At 33.2% G+C, this 19,864-nt stretch overlaps 2 protein-coding genes across 2 annotated transcripts; both read right to left on the bottom strand.

Moving 5' to 3' along the window:
• Nucleotides 1-411: 411 nt before the first annotated feature.
• On the bottom strand, nt 412-3,152 carry LOC139857289 (chaperone protein dnaJ C76, chloroplastic). The gene is made up of 4 exons (XM_071846024.1): nt 2,647-3,152; nt 1,774-2,030; nt 1,458-1,641; nt 412-1,192 (listed from the first exon to the last, which is right to left on the bottom strand). Exons 1-4 carry the CDS (start codon nt 3,043-3,045, stop codon nt 560-562), a joined length of 1,473 nt encoding a protein of 490 aa, XP_071702125.1. The 5' UTR covers nt 3,046-3,152; the 3' UTR covers nt 412-559.
• Nucleotides 3,153-11,944: 8,792 nt separating this feature from the next.
• Nucleotides 11,945-16,581, bottom strand: LOC139857948 (succinate--CoA ligase [ADP-forming] subunit alpha-1, mitochondrial). Its single transcript, XM_071846794.1, has 7 exons — nt 16,297-16,581; nt 15,636-15,845; nt 15,270-15,440; nt 14,536-14,659; nt 13,829-13,890; nt 13,311-13,392; nt 11,945-12,235 (listed from the first exon to the last, which is right to left on the bottom strand). Exons 1-7 carry the CDS (start codon nt 16,483-16,485, stop codon nt 12,099-12,101), a joined length of 975 nt encoding a protein of 324 aa, XP_071702895.1. The 5' UTR covers nt 16,486-16,581; the 3' UTR covers nt 11,945-12,098.
• Between the last annotated feature and the right edge of the window lie 3,283 nt (nt 16,582-19,864).

Below are 19,864 nucleotides of genomic sequence, written 5' to 3'. Positions count from 1 at the left end.
GTATGAAAAGTACCCCAAATATTTAGCGCTTTTTAAAAAGCGTCCGTTTTGCGTAGTGAAATTGTGTTCCTAAAATTATTTCGAGTTTAACGATGGTGTCGGAAAAATTTAACTCGTTGCGAGCGAGAAGATATGACCCGTTGAATATTTGGGTGAAGTTTATTTAAGATTTTTTATGAAAATGGTTATTTGACATTTTACCCCCTGTTTGGGGGGTCGATTTGAATATTTGAAAAAAGTGTGGGGATCTTTGTTGGTGTAGTGAAATTTAATTAGAATTAGAAAAAGGACGAAAATGCCCCTAGTTACTATTAACCATTTTTTTATAGTAATTTGTTAAAAAGTTACTCTCTCTTAAAACTATGTCATTATTGACTGTCCCTAATCCCTTGAAATCATAAAGACCAGATAGGACTTGCTACCATTTAACTAGTTGTTATTCTCTTCATATCCCCTTTCAATAAGTTCATGGAGGATTTATAACCTAAAACTACCATATTTCACTTATACATTATACATTTATTAATTTATATACACCTTTCATATACATAAATCTTGTTCATTCTTCTATATCGTTTGATTTAATCTGTAAGGCCGCTACAAATTCGACTCCAGCCATACCAATGAGATACCAAGTAACACCAGCTAAAATGACTTGCAGCCACGAGCTGTTAACAACGTCTAGTAACAACGAACCACCCGCATGCGATTCAATTCCACCAGCAGCAACCGTAACACCAAGTTGTAACCGTACTACGATTGCTGCAACAACTGCCATCCCAATAGGAACACCCCATTCATATGGCTCAACTTTTCTGATCTTGTTTCGAGTAACAAACCTCTCATTGTACACTGTTTTTTTGCTAGTTTTACTGAACGAAGGTTTTGGGTTGGTTTCGTTATTTGGTGATTCTGGGAGGATAAAAGGTGACGGTTTCCAGTAATCGGATGCGTTACTTGGTTTTGATTTAGGTGTTTTTTTCGCTTGTTTGCGAGCAGCTGCAGCTTCTTTAAGTTTGTTGAGATCCGGTGAGCTCGTTGTTTGTGTCGAATTTTCAGCTATTTGTAACAGTTTTTTGCCGGTTTGATTTGCGGGCATACCTGGAACCGGCGGTTGCCAATATAACCAGTTTGTGATTGATCTGATCGCTTGAATAGCCGATATTCGTGCTTCCCAATAATGGTCCTGGTCCTGGTGTACAAAAAATAAAAAATTCCCCAAATTAGTTGACAATAAACAAATCCCAAATATTTTGAGAATATTCAGAAAAAAGTTTTGGATTATGCTAACGACAGGGCTGTCAACCTGTCGTTAACATGCTTTAAAAAAATTGTACATAACGGTTATCAGTTACTTTTTAACTACCAGTTATCAAGATGTACAATCATCTAAAACGTGTTAACGACAGCCCTGCAAAATCCAAAAGTTTAAGAGATGCATTGGATGTTATAAGCACCTTGGTGCGTTTTGACGATCCTTTTTCCATGGCTTGCAGATATTGATCCTGGAATTTATCGACTTCTACAAATATATTTGAAACACGAGTACCGACTGTATTGCCTGCACCGATTCTAACATTACCACGCGGTTGCTTTGACATTAAAAACTCTAAAGCTGCCAGTTTAGACCTCTCTACCATCCTAGATACATTCAAAAAATAAAATTAAAAACATCAATCAGAACCGAAAATTGAGATTTAAGTTAAGCATGAGATCGATGCAATGAAACTGCAAGTTAATTAAGAAAGTGATCAAGTTTGACTATAAGCTTACGAAATGCAATCAACGGGACATGCTTCTATGGCCTCTTGAACTTGGTTTTCAGGGTCGGCCCACTGAGCAATAACCCGAGCTCTACCATAAGTAGACTCGACTGCAAACGTCTTGTCAGCAAGTAACGCACATTTTAAGCAACCAACACATTTAACTTCATCAACAAACACAGCTCTTTGTTCGCTCTCGGATCCATACCATACTGAGTATATAGGTTTCCCTGTATACCCTTTGAAATCTGCTACTTTTGCTTGCTCCTATATGTCAAATGAAAACTTCATTAATAACATAAACATATGCTTATATAAGGGTTATTTATTACATATAAAATAAACCTTATACTATACACTAATACTTTATAACGAAAAAGAATAAACATCTCAGAACAAACTAGTGGTTGAAGCCCTGATACTCTTACAAGGTCTCATGTTTAAACATCATTACAGAGCAATTTTTGCACAACATGTCAATTATCACCAGTTGCACAAGGATATATTCATTTTAGGTAATTTTTTATATAAAAAGGTTATAGAATATCATTAGGATTTTTCTAAGGCCGTCGTTAACACGCAGAAGTGTTATACATTTGAATAATTGCCACTCTGAAATTAACATTTAACCGTTATGTACAACTTTTACGCGTGTTAACGACAACCTTAAACGCCGTTATCAGAAAGATTCATATCATTAATACCGTTAAAATTTAGTTTTACATGACATAAATTTTTTGGGGCAACAGATAAAACAACAATTTACTTATTTGATGCACAACTTATCAAATGACGCCCTCTTATTATTTCTTATTTATCTTATTGGTTTATTTATTTTACTTGAACCAGGGCCATAATCATAACAAGTATTAATTATGAAAACCTTGTCATAAGAGAAACGTGAAAGTGGATCAGATAAAACAGCATAAGCTTCATTAAGAATGATTGCCATATCATGTCCTGCTAATCCTGCTATATCTGGATGACACTTTTTTTGCAGCATCCTGTACGCTTGTTTTATCGTAGACTGATCCGAAGTACTATCCACACCCAAAAGATCGTATAGATCGAAATCAGTGATGGAAGAAGAAGAAGAAGAAGAAGAAGAAGATCCTGAACCTGCTGTTGCTTTACATACATGATTAGTATTATAATGAGTAGTGTTATTACTGTATCTAAATAAAGATGAAGAAAATAAAGATTTGGATTTGGTAAGTGGTAATTGTGTGATTGATGATGATATTGATGGTGTTAATGGTGATGAAAGGATTAAGGAATGCATGTTGATGAGGTCCGATGATATGGGAATCAAGATGCAGAGGAGAATTTGAAAAAATAATAATAATAATAATTTGTAAAGTGGGAAAGTTTGTTTTATACTGTAGATGTTTGTTTGTCACTTAATTTTACTTTTTTTTTTTTCAACCTAAATTATGAGCCGAATGATTCTTAATTGAATCGAGTAAATCTAAATTATTCGACTTGAGTTCGTTCCTTAAAGGGTTAAGTCGAGTGGAGTTGCAGGGGAGAATTGAAGGAAGATATTTTGTAAAGTAGGAAAGCTTGAGAGATTTATTTCTCACCTATTTTTAATTTTCTTTTTTCCCTGCCACTGAATTTATTTTTTTATTATCCTATAATCAAACAAATCTGGTTTTGGTTGTACCACACGTAGTATATTCATACACACACACATCACATAGGAAGTTATGTACAGGTGACCTATATACGGATACATACAAATGTGTATATCTATGTTTGTACATACAAATGTCTACATCTATGATTGCACATATTGGTAGTGTGTTTAATTACATAATCTGAGTTCTAATAGTCTCACAAAAAGTTTCAGTTCACCATAGTTATTAGAAAAGAGTCGAAAACGCTTATAGATAACAAGGTATATTTTAGGAAGAAAAAAAAAAAGTAATCTATTTTTCTATATTTCATTTAATTTATTAATTGGTCAATATTAACATTGTAGCTAAGCTAGTAGTAATATGTCTCTCTTAGCGAGATGTCAGGAGTTCGACTCCGCTGACTGCAACATTGCACCCAATGTTATCCATGACCTGAAATATCCAACCAAGTCGCCTTTCATTTACTGTGGGGCAACATTGCACCCAATGTTATCTCTGACCTGAAATATCCAATCAGGTCACCTTTCGTTTAGTGCGGGGCAACGGGGAGGGGTATTTACCGGCCATGTTTTCGGATTGGTTCGGGTTTCCACCAGAACAGTAATTGAGGGCAGCTGATGTCAAAAAAATTGGTCAATATTATTAATTTAGTGATTGAATTACTAAATTTCATCGTTTACGAATTAATTTACTGATGAGAGTCGTTGAAATAAATGATCTACTGATGTCAAAAAATCGCCGTTCAAAAAAAAAAAAAAAAAAAGTTTAGTTGTTTCAAACGGCATGTGTAAGAACAAAAAAATCTCTCGCTTTCTCTTGGACTTTCAATTATTTATTGCGTCCAAGAAAAATTATAGTAGTGTTATGGTTCTAGTGGTTTATAACAACCTTTATGGCTGATCTTAGCAAAGACTTCTTAATATATGTATATATGAATAAAGAATAAAGATAAGATGAAGAAACTTTCTATATTATGAAAGTTAGGTACAAGTTTGAATGGCAAATATTGATGCCTTATTTATAATGCAAAGTTTACTGTGCAAATAACTATTCCTCTGCATGCGTAAGTTCTGTATACAAAATTGACATCCACATAGCCACCTTATCTTGACTTTGTGGCATCATAACACTCCCCCTTGGATGACAATTTTATTAGAGTGCAACTAGTACTGTCTCGTTAAAAACCTTGCTAAAGAAAAACCCAGTGGGATAAAAACTTTAGTCAAGGAAAAAAGAGAGCAGTATAGAGTTGACTCCCCCTCAAGTAGATATCGCTGAGTCGTCACATCTTTTGAACTTGCCTCATGCCAATATTGTGAACGTGTGTTCTGAAAACAGCGGTTGACAGTGCTTTGGTATAAAGATCAACAGAGTTGTTGATTGAACGTATCTCATTTTAATCTGGTTGTCTTTTACGAGATCTTGAGTATATGAGAAGAATCTGAGGTTTTCATCTGAAACTGTATCATCTAAATCTTTTATGTACAAGTTTAGCCACTGTGATTTGTCTACAGTCTCCTTCATAGTTTGCTCAAACCCTTATTTCAATTCCTATTTCCTTTTAGTCTTTTCTGAGCCTTACCAACATACCATTCTTTTCCATCAAACTTATGACCGTTAAAACCGTCTATGGCTTTGGCGCCTCGTCGGCATTTATATTTTGTTCTGTCACTTTTGATACTCTTCATTCATTTGTATTATGCAAGCTGCATTATCTTCATATATAGTTGTTGGTCTTTTATAGCGTTCTAGTCCACAAGAATCAGCAATGAGTTGTGTCATTGATCTCAACCAAAAACATTCCCGAGTAGCTTCATGTAATGCAATCACTTCAGCATGATTTGATGATGTTGCAACAAGTGTTTGTTTTGAGAACGCCATGATATTGCAGTATCTCCATTTAGGAATACATATCCAGTTTGAGATTTAGCTTTATGTAGATTTGATGAATGACCTGTATATACATAATCAACCAAATCTTGTTTTGAAGCGTTAGAATAAAATAATTTTAAATCAGTAGTTCCTCGAAGGTATCGAAATATCTGCTTGATCCCATTTCAATGTCTTTTTGTAGAGGTTGAGCCGAACCTTGTCAACAAATTAACTGCAAAAGAAATATCAGGTCTTGTACAATTTGTAAAATACATAATAACCCCAATTGCACTAAGATATGAAATTTCTTATCCGTAAAGATCTTCATGATCTTCACGGGGATGAAATGGATCAATGTCAATATTGAGTGATATATCAACCAATAGTTTTGTATTTAAAAATGCTTTCAAATCTTTTCGGTATAGTTTGTTTGATGTACAAGTAAACCATTAGGCATATGCTCAATTTGCAATCCAAGGCAATACTTGGGTTTTTTTTTTCAAGATCTTTCATTTAATTTTTTAGAAGTTGAATGATTTCATAGATCTCTTTATTTGTTCATATGATGTTATGATCATTGACATAAACAACTTACAATCACATATCCGGACATTGTTTTCTTAATAAGAACACGTGTTCAAATAAGATTATTTGTATACCCTTTTTCTTATCAAGTAATTACTTAATCAGTTATACTATTGTATCAACCCATATAAAAATCTTTGTGATTCAATAGAATACATTTCTTTGAGTTTTGCATTAGATGTTTCTGATACCTTAAACCCTTCATGGATTCATGTATATATCACTATCAAGTGATTCATTTAAATAAGTAGTAATAACTTCCATGAGATGCATTTCTAAATTTTTAGAAACTGTTAGGCTGATTAAGTATCTAAAAGTAATTGCATCCATAACAGGAGAATAAGTTTTCCTCATAATCCATTCATGGTCTTTGAGAGAAATCTTGAGTTACAAGTCTTGCTTTATCTTGTAACTTCATTTTTCTCATTTCTTTTTTCGGATAAAAATTCATTTTTTATCTCATACGTTTCACATCTTTAAAAGTGATAACGATTTATCCGAAAACTTTTCTTTTATTGAGCAATTTCAATTCAGCTCGTATATAGTCATGTCTATTTTGACATTCAATGACAGATTTTGGTTCCAGATCATCATCTTTATTCATGATGTCATTGTAACATTATATGAAAATATCTCATCAAGATTTTTCATTTCATTTTGATTCATAATATTGCATAATTTATCGCAATTCATGTATTTACATTTATCAATATCCTCTGCAGAAGGAATATTGATTTGTGGTTCTTCTTGAACACTTTCCTTTACCTTATTATCAGCTGATTTTTCCTTTTCGGGGATTTTTATCTTTGGAACCAATTGTACTTCCACATTTCAGACGTGGCAAAGACTCATGAGTGACATTATTGCCTGCTTTTGGAATTTTAATTCGAGCTGGAGCATTTCCTGCTATTATATATGATTTAGTCACTCTTTTTGTATCTTTAAATGCATAAAATAATTAATTTGCAAGTTCTTGCATATGCATTATTTCTTTGAACTTTCGTTTCGCATTCTTTTGTGCGAATTCTATATACTTTAATTGATGTTCACATCATGAAGCATCTTTTTCTTTATTTTTCCTTTCTCCCCTAATATAGGGAATAATTTTTTTTTAAATGACAATCAGCAAAACGTGCTGTAAAAACATCACCCATCATGGGTTCAATATATCTTATAATTGAAGATGTTTCATATTCAATATATATTCCCATCCTCCTTTGAAGATCCATTTTAGTGCGTTGTGGTTGTGCAACTAGAACATACACTGCACAATCAAATGTTCTAATGGTGGGAAATATTTGACTCTCGGCCAAAATCAAGTTGTAGAGGAGAATATTTATGAGTTTCACTTTGTCTAATGTGAAATAACATCGCAGCATGTAAATTTGCATGTCCCCATATAAATTCTGAGAGTTTTGTACTCATTTTCAATGAGCAACTGGATGTTTAAGAACAATCTCTGTAGACATATAAAATCATTAAATGCTTGAGATGTTAACTCACCAGCATTATCAAGTCTCATCATTTTTAATGGTGTAATCAGAATAATGTGTTCTCAATTTAATAATTTGTGCAAGAAACTTTGCAAATGCCATATTACGGCTTGATAACACACAAACATGAGACCATCCGCTAGATGCGTCTATTAGAACCATGAAATATCAAAATGGTCCACATGATGGATGAATTAGTCCATATATATAACCTTGAATTCTTTCAAGAAACATTGGTGATTCTTTCTCAATATTCTTTTCATTAATCACCATATGTGCTTTTCATTAATCACCATATGTGCTTTTTCATTAATCACCATATGCGCTTTTCATCATATATCCTTTTCACCATATGCGCTTTTAATCATATGCGTTGTGCTTTTCATCATATGCACTTTTCATCATATGCGCTTTTAATATCATATGCACTTTTCATCATATGCGCTTTTCATCATATGCGCTTTTCATCATATGCGCTTTTTATCATATCCATTATGATATATATCAGAGAAAATTAACAAATTTCTCTTTGATTTAGGAGAAAACAAAGAATTGTTTATCAGAAAATTCGTACCATTTGGTAATATGATTTTTTTTGCCTTTTCCGTTCCTTATATCAAGTTTGCAAGAACTGATATAGTATTTATAATTCCTTCATTTGATTTAAATCAATGAAATATTTCTTAGATTTGATCATAGTGTGTATGTTACCACTATCTGCAATACATAGGTCTTTAACATTTAATTGATGTTGTATTTCAGCAGGATTCATACTAAAACTTCAAATAAGATAAACAAATAATGAGTTATATTTCAGCAAGATAATCAAATTATATTACCTGCAAACACGTTACAATCTGAAGTACATAAAAGATAACATTTAATAAAACATATGCGTTATGGTCTAAAATCATTTATTTATGAGTGATACATAACAAACTAGGCATCTTAGAAAATTCAAACCATTCAAGTCTCAAGGTAGCTCAGGGTTTATTTAATCAAGATTTTTCAACAGATTCACTCTCGTTTTCTTTTCTTTTTGGGACTTATTTAATATTAATATCGAATATATAAATCAAATAACACACATGATGAAACATATAATTTATATATGTGTACTTAGAAATCCAACCACCAAAATAAAACTCAATCGAAATAATAAAGGGAAACTTTATCGGAACAATCAATTGAACGATCTGGTGATCAAATAATTAAATGTAAAAATTGTAAATAATAAAAGGGAAACTTTTATTCTTCACGGGAATTTGTAGCGTTCTATCAGGATTAAAAAATAGCCGAAAAAAAAATTATATATGCTTTACTCATTGAACTTGAAAAGAAATCACCATGATCATAATTGATACTGACAAAATGACTTAAATAAAGTCACATTAACATCGATTATATTAATTATTTAATATCAAAATTTATTGATAACTAAATAATTTGATTAATCACAAATTATTTCAGTCCACAAATTAAGTCAACAAATATGTTAATTACCCACAACATATATAGCAATCAACAATAGTATAGCAGATATAAAATTTACAACTATACTCGACAACTATATACTCTGTAATCTGGAAACAATAGAATGTTTTATTAGTCACCAAGATATCGTGCTTCAAATACACGGTTATGATCTATCTATATAATCATACGGAGTAATACACATTTATTATATTATAATAAAAGTTTTGAACATATTAGCTAATATTTTTTTATTTTTATTTTTTTACTACAAACAAACTGTAATTTTATTTCGCCAATAATGGTTACAATGAATCTATAATCAGTTGGACACATTCACATTCATATTAACTATTTGCAATCTCGATGGACAACAAAACGGAATATAATTATAAACAAAGGTAATATGTGGTATATAACAAGATCATATTATGCACTTACTGATATATATAAGCAAACACGTAGATTATCAAGTATAACCAGAATATATACACGATCAGTATGTCATAACAGTTAAACAAATCACAGCATCAACAATTATGGCAGATTATATTGACAACAGTTTATTGAGTTGAGATATATATGCATACCTACGCAACAGAATATATAAGCAAATATATATCTCATATAGGCAGATCAGTAAATAATTAATAAACATAATTATAATAAATCTGTTAATCACAGCAGTTTCGTAATATTTTTATATAAGAATCTGTTTAAGTTTGTAGGAAATATTTATACGAAACTGAAATAATTAAACATATAATCAATCAAAAGGAGAAAGTTAAAACGATCTAACCGAATTGAAGGTTTGAACCGGGCTTGTGTTTGACACAATTCCCTTAAACAGATTCTGCGTCTGTTCCCAGGGTACACCGGTCCGAAGCAGTGTACTGCCGGACTTGAACACTTGCCTTGATTAGTGACTTGTACTTGCTTATATAAACCTTAATTATACGGAGCACTTCGTGCTGATAACGTGTTATGGTTCTAGTGGTTTATAACAACCTTTATGGCTGATCTTAGCAAAGACTTCTTAATATATGTATATATGAATAAAGAATAAAGATAAGATGAAGAAACTTTCTATATTATGAAAGTTAGGTACAAGTTTGAATGGCAAATATTGATGCCTTATTTATAATGCAAAGTTTACTGTGCAAATAACTATTCCTCTGCATGCGTAAGTTCTGTATACAAAATTGACATCCACATAGCCACCTTATCTTGACTTTGTGGTATCATAACAAGTAGTTGCTTCTTTAATACTCATACTCATCATTAGCATACGAGTGTCTTTTTTTGCTTTTTTTTTCGCGCCTAAAATAACGATAACAATCTATTTCTTCAACAGATGAAAAGACGAACAAAGATACAATCGGAACAGAAACGATGCACGGCTCGGAAGTAGAAAACGATCTCTATCATTAATCAAAGAGCAAAAGCTAAATAAACACACGCCTTGAGCAACCGAATCACTAAAATGATCCCGAAACACAATAAAAAAAAAGAACCACAATAATAATCGAAATCTAACTAAAAACGACAAACAACACAAAAACAACAATCCGATCACGAACAACCCGACAGTCCATTTACCCTTCCGTGTCTTTATGATCGGCTTAAACACCAACCCCTCAACCTTCAATTGATAAAATAACTTGCCCGCTCGATTTTTGATCTCGTATGATAGAACCTATTTCGAAGAACTACCGATCCTAATACCCGGCAAGGGAGGGGGGAGCGAACCCTCCTTCTCAAGACCCTAAAAATTCTGAAGTTCCGATACACTTCAATCACATTTGATGGACCGCCGCTAATGAGTGTACCCGTCGAGGGATGGATTAAGCCTTGTCTTGGAACCTGTTCACATCTTCATCTCGAAGAGTAAACGAACCAGTGTCATTCGGCTAAGTCATAACCGTCTTACCCTTATCACTTCTGTTCTCTAGATCTTCTTTTCGCCCGAACTGTACCATACTAGTTGACTACGTATGCTTTTGGCCTGTTTGAACCAGAATACCATCAGCTTCTACCCCCCAGGCCCCTCCAGCATTAATCAATTTATTGATTTTTATTTATTGATTTATTTATTTTTTTTTTGCTAAAAACAAATTTTAATATAATAGATCTAATGATGATCTAAGTTACAAGTGATCAGACCCAACAAGTATGCGTGAATAGTTCCAACAATACAATTGAAAGACCTATTTTTTATTTATTTATTTTTTGGCAAACATAACGAAAACTTTTAATTGAAAGACCTAATTCAACTACCACTCACACAAGTCTTAACTACATTCAACCGGACCTTAAACAAACACACAAACATAGACCATAAAAACATCCATAGACTCACATTTACGCGCTAATTAAGCCTCAAACTACACCAGACCTAAAATGAGTGATGGCAAGACCTTGTGAAATTCTAATGAAACATGAAAACCACCATAAAACATTGAGCATTCATAAAAAAAACTAATCACCCTCCCACCGAACGCCAACACACAAATTAAGAGTGCACACTGGGCAGTGGGCACTGAAGGCAGAGAAGAAGAACAACACCTGCTAAAGGGAAGCAACAAAGCTAAACTAAGTGAAGCCATAAAAAGATGAAACCTTGCAAGAACAATAACTTCAAACCACAGCAATAACTGAACCAGGTTAAGTAGACCTGAATAATTTGGAACACAACATCTTTATTGTATATTTTTATTTTACTTAATTTTTTTTATGGTATATTATCTATTGAATCATCCAGTAAAGCCACGGGGCTTAAGCTAGTAAATGATAAAAAGAACAGAAACTGTTAAGACTAATAATTCGCAACTTTCAGCATCTACTTCAAATTCTAACCTATATTTAACATTTGACCTATCAGATACTTCTTTTTTTTTTTTTTTTTTTTTTTTTTGAAAGGCTACATACTTCTGTTCTTTACATACTTCTTTACCATACAAATTTACTTTCTTTATGAGACAAATAGAACACATAAATCTCTTAACAGAATTTATAATTGCATTGGAGAAAGAGCACACAAAGGTTCAGTTAAATTTCAACACAATCCATCGTAATCGAGTAGTCAAAATCCAAATATTTGTACCTTTTCATGTTTGAGTTTGCAAAAACTGAATAAACAAAGTCAGGACACTTTAGCTTTTCATAGATGAAAAGATTGCTAAAAATAATCAACGTAATCCACTTGACTTGCCTGGGTGTTTATCTTTGTTATTTTGAACTAAAAATGGGTTCTTAGTATATGGATGGTATCATCACACAAGACCCCTTTGTTTGAAGACCTCAAACATTGCAGATCCGATTTTCGCTGGAGATTCCACTACTGTCACACCAGCTTCTTTTAGCGTCCTGATTTTATCTTGTGCAGTTCCCTTTCCACCAGATACTATAGCTGCAAGTTCGTATGGAGATAATATAAGTTTTAGGTGAAACAGTAACAAATTTTTAGGTGATTTTCTTAACAATAATGTCCACTGAAAGCGGAAACATTTGAGGTAAAGATTTTTTTAATGGGTGATTACTAAAAAACCCCTGATTCATACTTAATCTATTTTTATACGTATATAAAGTGTGGTTATAAACGCTGCCAATGAAGATTGAGTACACGGCTATAGAACAGAAGCAAGGTTGAAAAAGAAGCATAACAGAAACGAGTCGGTTAGGACCTTAAAAAAGTCAAGATGGTTGAGACGGCCGTTGACCAACGTTAACTTTTAAATATAAAGGTAGAAGGTTTTCCCTGTTCGGGGAGGGCGAGTAATCCTACCCCATACTCTGATGTACGCAGCCCAACAGGATTACTCCCTGGCTGTTTCCAACCCATCCCCCATCCCTGGCCATAACTAAATATTCGTCCTAGACAAGATTCGAACCTGAGACATCTTGCAAGGGCTCAGGGCCCCAACCACTGGGCTATCTAGTGATGACCTTAAATAATAACAATGATATATATTAAATATAAATAATTCACAAAAAAATATTTTGAAAAATAAATAATTTACAAATAAGATGTTGTGGTGTTAATTTAAATAATATATATTGCTTTTTTACAATGTTCCCTAGTGGCCTAGTGTATTTATGTATTAATTAATTAATCTTTAAGGATACGATACTATGTAAATCGGTGTTTTTCCGAGCGAATTATTAAATGAGCTTGGGATTTTTTTTACACTAAAACATGGCCAGACAAAAAGTCAACTTTTGACCGACTCTGACCCGACATTTTAGTGTGACTAAGGACGTTTTTGGGCGAAACAGGAAATCACCAAATCGCCACAATGGCTGCCATAACGGCCGCCACAATAGCCGTCGTAACAGCCGCCATGACCGCCGTTTGCAACCATGAGCGAAAGAAAGGCACAGAAAAATGAATGAACCAAAAAGACAACTAAAGCAATCGAAATGTCTACTACTTAGTACATAAAACGTTATAAACTAGAGTAACACTGAAGATGGCAAAAAGATACCTCCAGCATGACCCATACGCCGACCAGGTGGAGCAGTAAGTCCAGCAATAAATCCAACAATAGGCTTATCAGTCCCGCTTTCCTGTTCCACATCAACAACTTGTAATCATAAGATACTCTACCCACTAGTTGATGACGGTAATGTAGTTTCCCAAATGAATTGTTAATGAATATTAAAAAAAAAAAAACATGACAATAATACTATTTAATTACGTTACATTCACATTTTTTAGCAGACACTTTAATTTCCACAACTTTAATTTCCACAACTGACAAACAAAAGCTATGCATTTTCTAATATCATGGTATAGGAGTTTGTGGTGTAAGCTCCGTTTATCCCCAAAAACACATGCAAGTGTTGTTTTATCTTTTTAGGTGACCATTCAGGAAAAAAAAGTTATTCAAACGCCTTAATATGTTTGTTTACGATATCATTTTTAAATCACAAATTCACAACAAGAGGAGATAGTATAAAATAATCATGTGAGCTGACTGTATACAAGTGTATTATATCTGACCTTTATAAGGGCGGCAGCGTCTTCTTCTGCAGTACCACCTATCTCACCAATCAGAACGATACCTACATAGATTATATAACAAAATAAAAATAAATATTGTAATAAGACGAAACAAAGATGTTCCAAAATTACTCATAGGTAACTGCATGAGAAACAACTATAGATAGAAATTTCTTAGGTCACAGCTAAATTTAAAATACAATTGAACATTGGTACTTAGTACGGAGTACATAATAGGTAACATATGATTCTTTCCCAAAGGTGTCAGTCAAGCTTTTAGCTTCATAAACATGCATTTTAAGGAACATGCATTTTTTTTTACTTCCAACCAACTAAATATCTTTACCATTTGGAAATTTGTTTGATTGGTTGGTATAAAGCATATGTTATAGAAACAATGACATGTGTGCCAAAACATATGTCAAAGTCATTGGTGGAAATGAGGAAAGAGAAAAGCTGATGATATGCCAAACATTATTAAAACTAGTCATGTTTTAGACCAATATTTTAAGTAATTCATTACTCAGTGTTAGAATAATCATTTAACGGTTTAGAAAAAAGCTTAAAAACATTATAAACATGATTTTTATGATACACATGTCAAAACATGATATATAAATAGACATCAAAATGGAGCCTTCTCTCTAATCGGATCATCTGAAATTGAAGCATCTAGGCAAATAACAATTCATCCAAACTTGAATTACCTTCTGTCTGAGGATCAGCAATGAATTTTTTCATGCAGTCAACGAAGTTTGTCCCGTTAAAAGGATCCCCACCAATGCCTACACAGGTGGATTGGCCTAGGCCAACGACAGTAGTTTGGTAAACCTATAAAAGGGTTAAACAAACCATTCAAAAGGTTATAATCAACTTCAAACAGGCAATGAATTATAAACCCTTCGGTCCTCAATAAAAGGCCACTCTTGTAAAGTAACAATGAAGCTAGGAAGTTAGCTTTCATAAAGAACAAGGTTATATATTGTAGGTTTCTATCAGCATCTTAAATAACAACTTAGAATTTGACAACATAGTGAAGAAGCTCAGATCATCATACATATGACTTGCTAAAGCATTCATCTGTGTTCCTAAATACATTTCAATCAAAATTGTATTTACTAAAACTGGAAATTATATTAATTAACGATTTCAGCTTTTATAATCAACCCGTCTTAATTAGAATAGTAAAGTAATAGTAATAGTAATAGTAATAGTAATTGCATCTCTTTGATATATTGAACTTGATTTATAGAACGGAACAAAACTATCTGTACCGAGTTCAAACGTGGTTTACCATGCATTCAACTAAAGGTAGCAAAACTTATAGAGAATGTATGGAGCAATATTTGTGCCAAAGTTCTTTTAAAGAAGCAGCAATCAGCAACATATATACATATACTCCAAACTAGCTAGTGGGTTAATAAACTCGAGCATATCTCACCGCTTCATAAGTAAGTGTGCCAGACCGAGATACAATACCGATGCGTCCTGGTTTGTGAATATATCCTGGCATAATTCCAATCTTACATTCTCCAGGCTTAATGATACCAGGGCAGTTGGGACCAATTAACCTAGTTTTTGATTGCTGAAGAAGAGCAGCCTTTACCCGAACCTAAATGTAAGAATGATAAATGAAAAATAATTGAAATTAATCATGTAGTTGATGTACAAGTATACTAACGCATTACAAGCATTAATCAAAAAATAATATGTACACAATATGACAATAATAAGCTGCCCATATTGAACAGTTATACAATATGCAATGGATATGTCAGATAAGACTATAGGAGAAATCAATGATTACCATGTCGTGTTGTGGGATTCCTTCAGTAATACAAACAATCAAATCCAGTTCAGCCTCCAATGCCTCCATAATTGCTGCTGCAGCAAATGGTGGAGGTACATAAATAACTGACGCATTAGCTTTGGTTTCAGCTTTTGCATCTGCAACTGAGTTGAAAACAGGAAGCCCTAAATGCTCTGTTCCACCCTTCTTTGGTGTAACTCCGCCAACCTACATATAACCAAATTTTCAAATAATAATATCCACTAATTAATCCTCACAAACCTCATATATCAGCAAAATGTAATAACAACAAAATATTTAAACTAAATTATATTAAACAGAAATTTACATGAAATCTTAACGCAAATAAATATATCTATTCAGGTACAGTAAAGTTGTAAACTCGTGCTTCATATAACAGAATTAAAAGAGACGCATTAATAAAATGGGATTAATATTACAAATGATTTGGCTATAGAGTGTCATTTTTGTAATTACCAATACAAAATCAAACAAATCAATTAACAGATCACTCAGTAATTTCAAAACCCTAGATCGGACAATAACAAGCACGTGACGAGATCACGTCGCAATCAAACACGTCAACGTAATGCAAAATCAAAATTAGGTTATATAAAGATAAATAGATGCATAGAAACATATAATTAAATAGTTGTACCATTTTAGTGCCGTATTCGATGGCTTGTTCGGTGTGAAAAGTGCCATTTTTGCCGGTGATTCCTTGACAGATGACACGAGTGTTTTTGTCGACGAAGACCGCCGGCGGTGGAGGAGCGGTGGCGAAAGAACGCGATTGAGCGATCGAAGATTTGAGTTTTAAGATGAATTTAGTGGCGTGCCGAGACATTTTTAGCTAGCTGCTGCTGCTTCTTCCTCAAATCGGAAGACCTAAAACGGAGAGAGATGGCAATTATTCGAGGGAATATTATGCAGGAGCTGGAGTGGGCACAATATTTGGTAAAATGATTACCGGGCCGGGTATTTGAGTCCGTATCCGTAAATAATTATATTAGTAGTATTTTTTTTTTTTTTTTTTGACAAAATTTTGCAAGGGGTCCTTTTGGTATACGTTAAAGTGTGGATGGTGTCCAAAACTTTTATTTTAACTTTGGGGTCCTCGTGGTATACCAAAGTTTTTTAAGGGGTCATATTCCTTATTTTAGTGACTGCACATGGAAAACACGTGAGGGTATTTTGGTCATGATAATTTTAACCCCACTTCCATGTTTCACTTATAATTCCCAAATCAATCGTTCATTTTATAACCCCCAAATCAATCAATTCAACATAAACCCTAAATCGTGTTCTTCAATCGATGTTTCAATCGTAAAGTGCGATCCAACATGGTTATGTGTTGATGTGGAAAACGTGCTCTGACTAATGGACGTTTGTTTCTACATATGTGCATCAAAGGTATTTAACCTCCATATTCGACTTTTAATTTCCAATTTGTTTGTTTTTTTGTTAACTTGACTTGAATTTATAGACTTGCGATTGTGGGATTTTTAGATGGGCTGAATCACCTACGAATGATCAATCAGCTGGAATCATTCAAATGTTGCTCAGTTGAAAGAACGAAGCTGAAGACAACATGAAAATCGCAAAATGTGAAGCTGAAAAGAACCTGAAAAACGCAAACAGAAATTGCTTAATTTGAAACGTAGCATTTGATCTTGTTATGTTGCATACTGTATTATGGCATCCATGAAGGTGTCAAAATGGGTAGCATTTGATGTGTTTTGATATGTTTCGATTGCATACTAAAATTGCTTACTTTGAAACATAGCATTTCGACCATATTATTTTTGTAATTATAAAGAAAATATATTTTTTGTCCAAAATGTGGTACTTACATTATAGTCAAAATGACCATATTGTTTATGGTACCAATTTGCATGCTACAAAAGTGCACTTACTGCTGCAACACATCAAATTATGTCAAACTACATCAAATTAAGACAATTATAATTAGCAGCAGCGCATCAATATAATTAGTACATAAACTTGATCAAATTACATCAAACTAGTTCAAAAGAAGTACATAAATTTGATCAAATTACATCAAACTAGTTCAAAAGAAGTACACAAACTTGATCAAATTACATAAAACTAGTTTAAAAGCATAAAACGGATCAAAATACCAAAACATTTGCAAATGATTAGCACATACTAGTCAAAGTCTTCATTGTTTAATACATCTAATTCCACCAATTCCTTGTTATTTTTAGGTTCTGGCTTGTTGGAATTGAGTTCAGCTTCTTTTATGGGTTTTACTTCTTCCAATTACTCATCTATACCAAAGTTGAAATTTGTCATATCCACAATATAATCTTCGATAACGTTATCTTCATCAACATTTAAATCATCATCTTCACCTGATATCAGATTGATATTATTTACTGGAATGGTTGGTACATCAAATAAAGGATCAAATTCATGTGGTAAACCTTCACCATAAATATGTCGTTTAGCTTCGGATTCCATTTTTTGATGAATATTAGTAAGGCATTCGGATTCAATTAGATGATTAAGGTTTAGGTTTTTAATTGTCATTGGATTGGGATTAGGGTTGGATTAGGCTTAAACGCTTAGGGGAAGGAACAATTAGGGTTTATGTTATTTAAAAACTATCATGACCAAAATACCCTCATGTGTTTCCCATGTGGAGTCACTAAAATAAGGAATTTGACCCCTTAAGAAACTTTTGTATACCACAAGGAGCCCCAAAGTTGAAATAAAAGTTTTGGACTCCATCCACATTTTCATGTATACCACAGGGACCCCCCCTGTAACACCCTGATTTTTTATTTTTTTAAACACATTGGAAGTAAGCTCTTAATTACCAAAATAGCCTTAATTAACTTTTACATAACTTTGTTTACAAACCAACTTTATACAATAACGGTGTTACGTGAAAACATCATTAGGATAGAAAACATCAGAGTAAGCTTGTAGTCAAACATGTCTTCTAACCCGTCCGCAACACCCGTCCTAAGCAGTAGTACCTAAACCTGCAAGGGGTGAAAATGTGGGGGAATTAGCACAACTGCTAAGTGAATGGATACTATCTAACAGACCAAGCATAAGCAACTGAATATGCAAAGGCCACAGATATGCTAACGTCCTGAACTAGCATATAACAACAACTGACAATATGAGGATCGGCGGCTTGTACGAGCACACGATGTGATAACCCGAAAATTTTCGACCAAATTTAAACTTGATCTTTATATATTTTCGACAAGATAAGCAAAGTCTGTAATGTTGAAATCTTAAAAATTTTGAACTGTGTTCATGTATTCATTTACCCTTCGACTGCTCTCGATGATTCACGAACAATTATGTGTTAATATATATATAAATGATATAGGTTCATGAATCCGAGGCCAACCCTACACTTGTTCAATGCTGTCATATGTATTTTTACCACAAAATATAGTATAGTGAGTTTCATTACTTCCTTTTTAAATGCTTTTGCAATAAATATTTTTGGGACTGAGAATACATGCGCTTTTATAAATGTTTGACGAAATAGACACAAGTAATCGAAACTACATTATATGGTTGAATGGATCGAAGCCGAATATGCCCCTTTTAGCCTGGTAATCTAAGAATTAGGGAACTGGCCCCTAATTGACGCGAATCCTAAAGATAGATCTATTGTGAAATATCCCGTTCTTATTGATTAAAAACGTTCCATATTAATTGATTTCGTTGCGAGGTTTTGACCTCTATATGAGACGTTTTTCAAAGACTGCATTCATTTTTAAAACAAACCATAACCTTTATTTCATAGATAAAGGTTTTAAAAAGCTTTACGTAGATTATCAAATAATGATAATCTAAAATATCCTGTTTACACACGACCATTACATAATGGTTTACAATACAAATATGTTACAACAAAATAAGTTTCTTGAATGCAGTTTTTACACAATATCATACAAGCATGGACTCCAAATCTCGTCCTTATTTAAGTATGCGACAGCGGAAGCTCTTAATAATCACCTGAGAATAAACATGCTTAAAACGTCAACAAAAATGTTGGTGAGTTATAGGTTTAACCTATATATATCAAATCATAATAATAGACCACAAGATTTCATATTTCAATACACATCCCATACATAGAGATAAAAATCATTCATATGGTGAACACCTGGTAACCGACATTAACAAGATGCATATATAAGAATATCCCCATCATTCCGGGACACCCTTCGGAT

This window comes from Rutidosis leptorrhynchoides, chromosome 7, assembly GCF_046630445.1.
Source record: "Rutidosis leptorrhynchoides isolate AG116_Rl617_1_P2 chromosome 7, CSIRO_AGI_Rlap_v1, whole genome shotgun sequence".
Lineage (NCBI taxonomy): Eukaryota > Viridiplantae > Streptophyta > Magnoliopsida > Asterales > Asteraceae > Rutidosis > Rutidosis leptorrhynchoides.
Note: the sequence above shows the minus strand (reverse complement) of the source record. Positions and strands in the feature narration are given on the sequence as shown.

What these genes read in the sequence shown, in the direction of transcription:
- LOC139857289 (XM_071846024.1), bottom strand. Translation starts at nt 3,045, where the DNA reads ATGCATTCCTTAATCCTTTCATCACCATTAACACCATCAATATCATCA. An exon ending in CACGTTTCTCTTATGACAAG is followed by an intron (nt 2,031 to 2,646) that starts GTTTTCATAATT and finishes TTTGACATATAG; the next exon opens with GAGCAAGCAAAAGTAGCAGA. An exon ending in TGTCCCGTTGATTGCATTTC is followed by an intron (nt 1,642 to 1,773) that starts GTAAGCTTATAG and finishes GAATGTATCTAG; the next exon opens with GATGGTAGAGAGGTCTAAAC.
- LOC139857948 (XM_071846794.1), bottom strand. Translation starts at nt 16,485, where the DNA reads ATGTCTCGGCACGCCACTAAATTCATCTTAAAACTCAAATCTTCGATC. An exon ending in TCGAATACGGCACTAAAATG is followed by an intron (nt 15,846 to 16,296) that starts GTACAACTATTT and finishes GGTTATATGTAG; the next exon opens with GTTGGCGGAGTTACACCAAA. An exon ending in GCACACTTACTTATGAAGCG is followed by an intron (nt 14,660 to 15,269) that starts GTGAGATATGCT and finishes ACCCTTTTATAG; the next exon opens with GTTTACCAAACTACTGTCGT.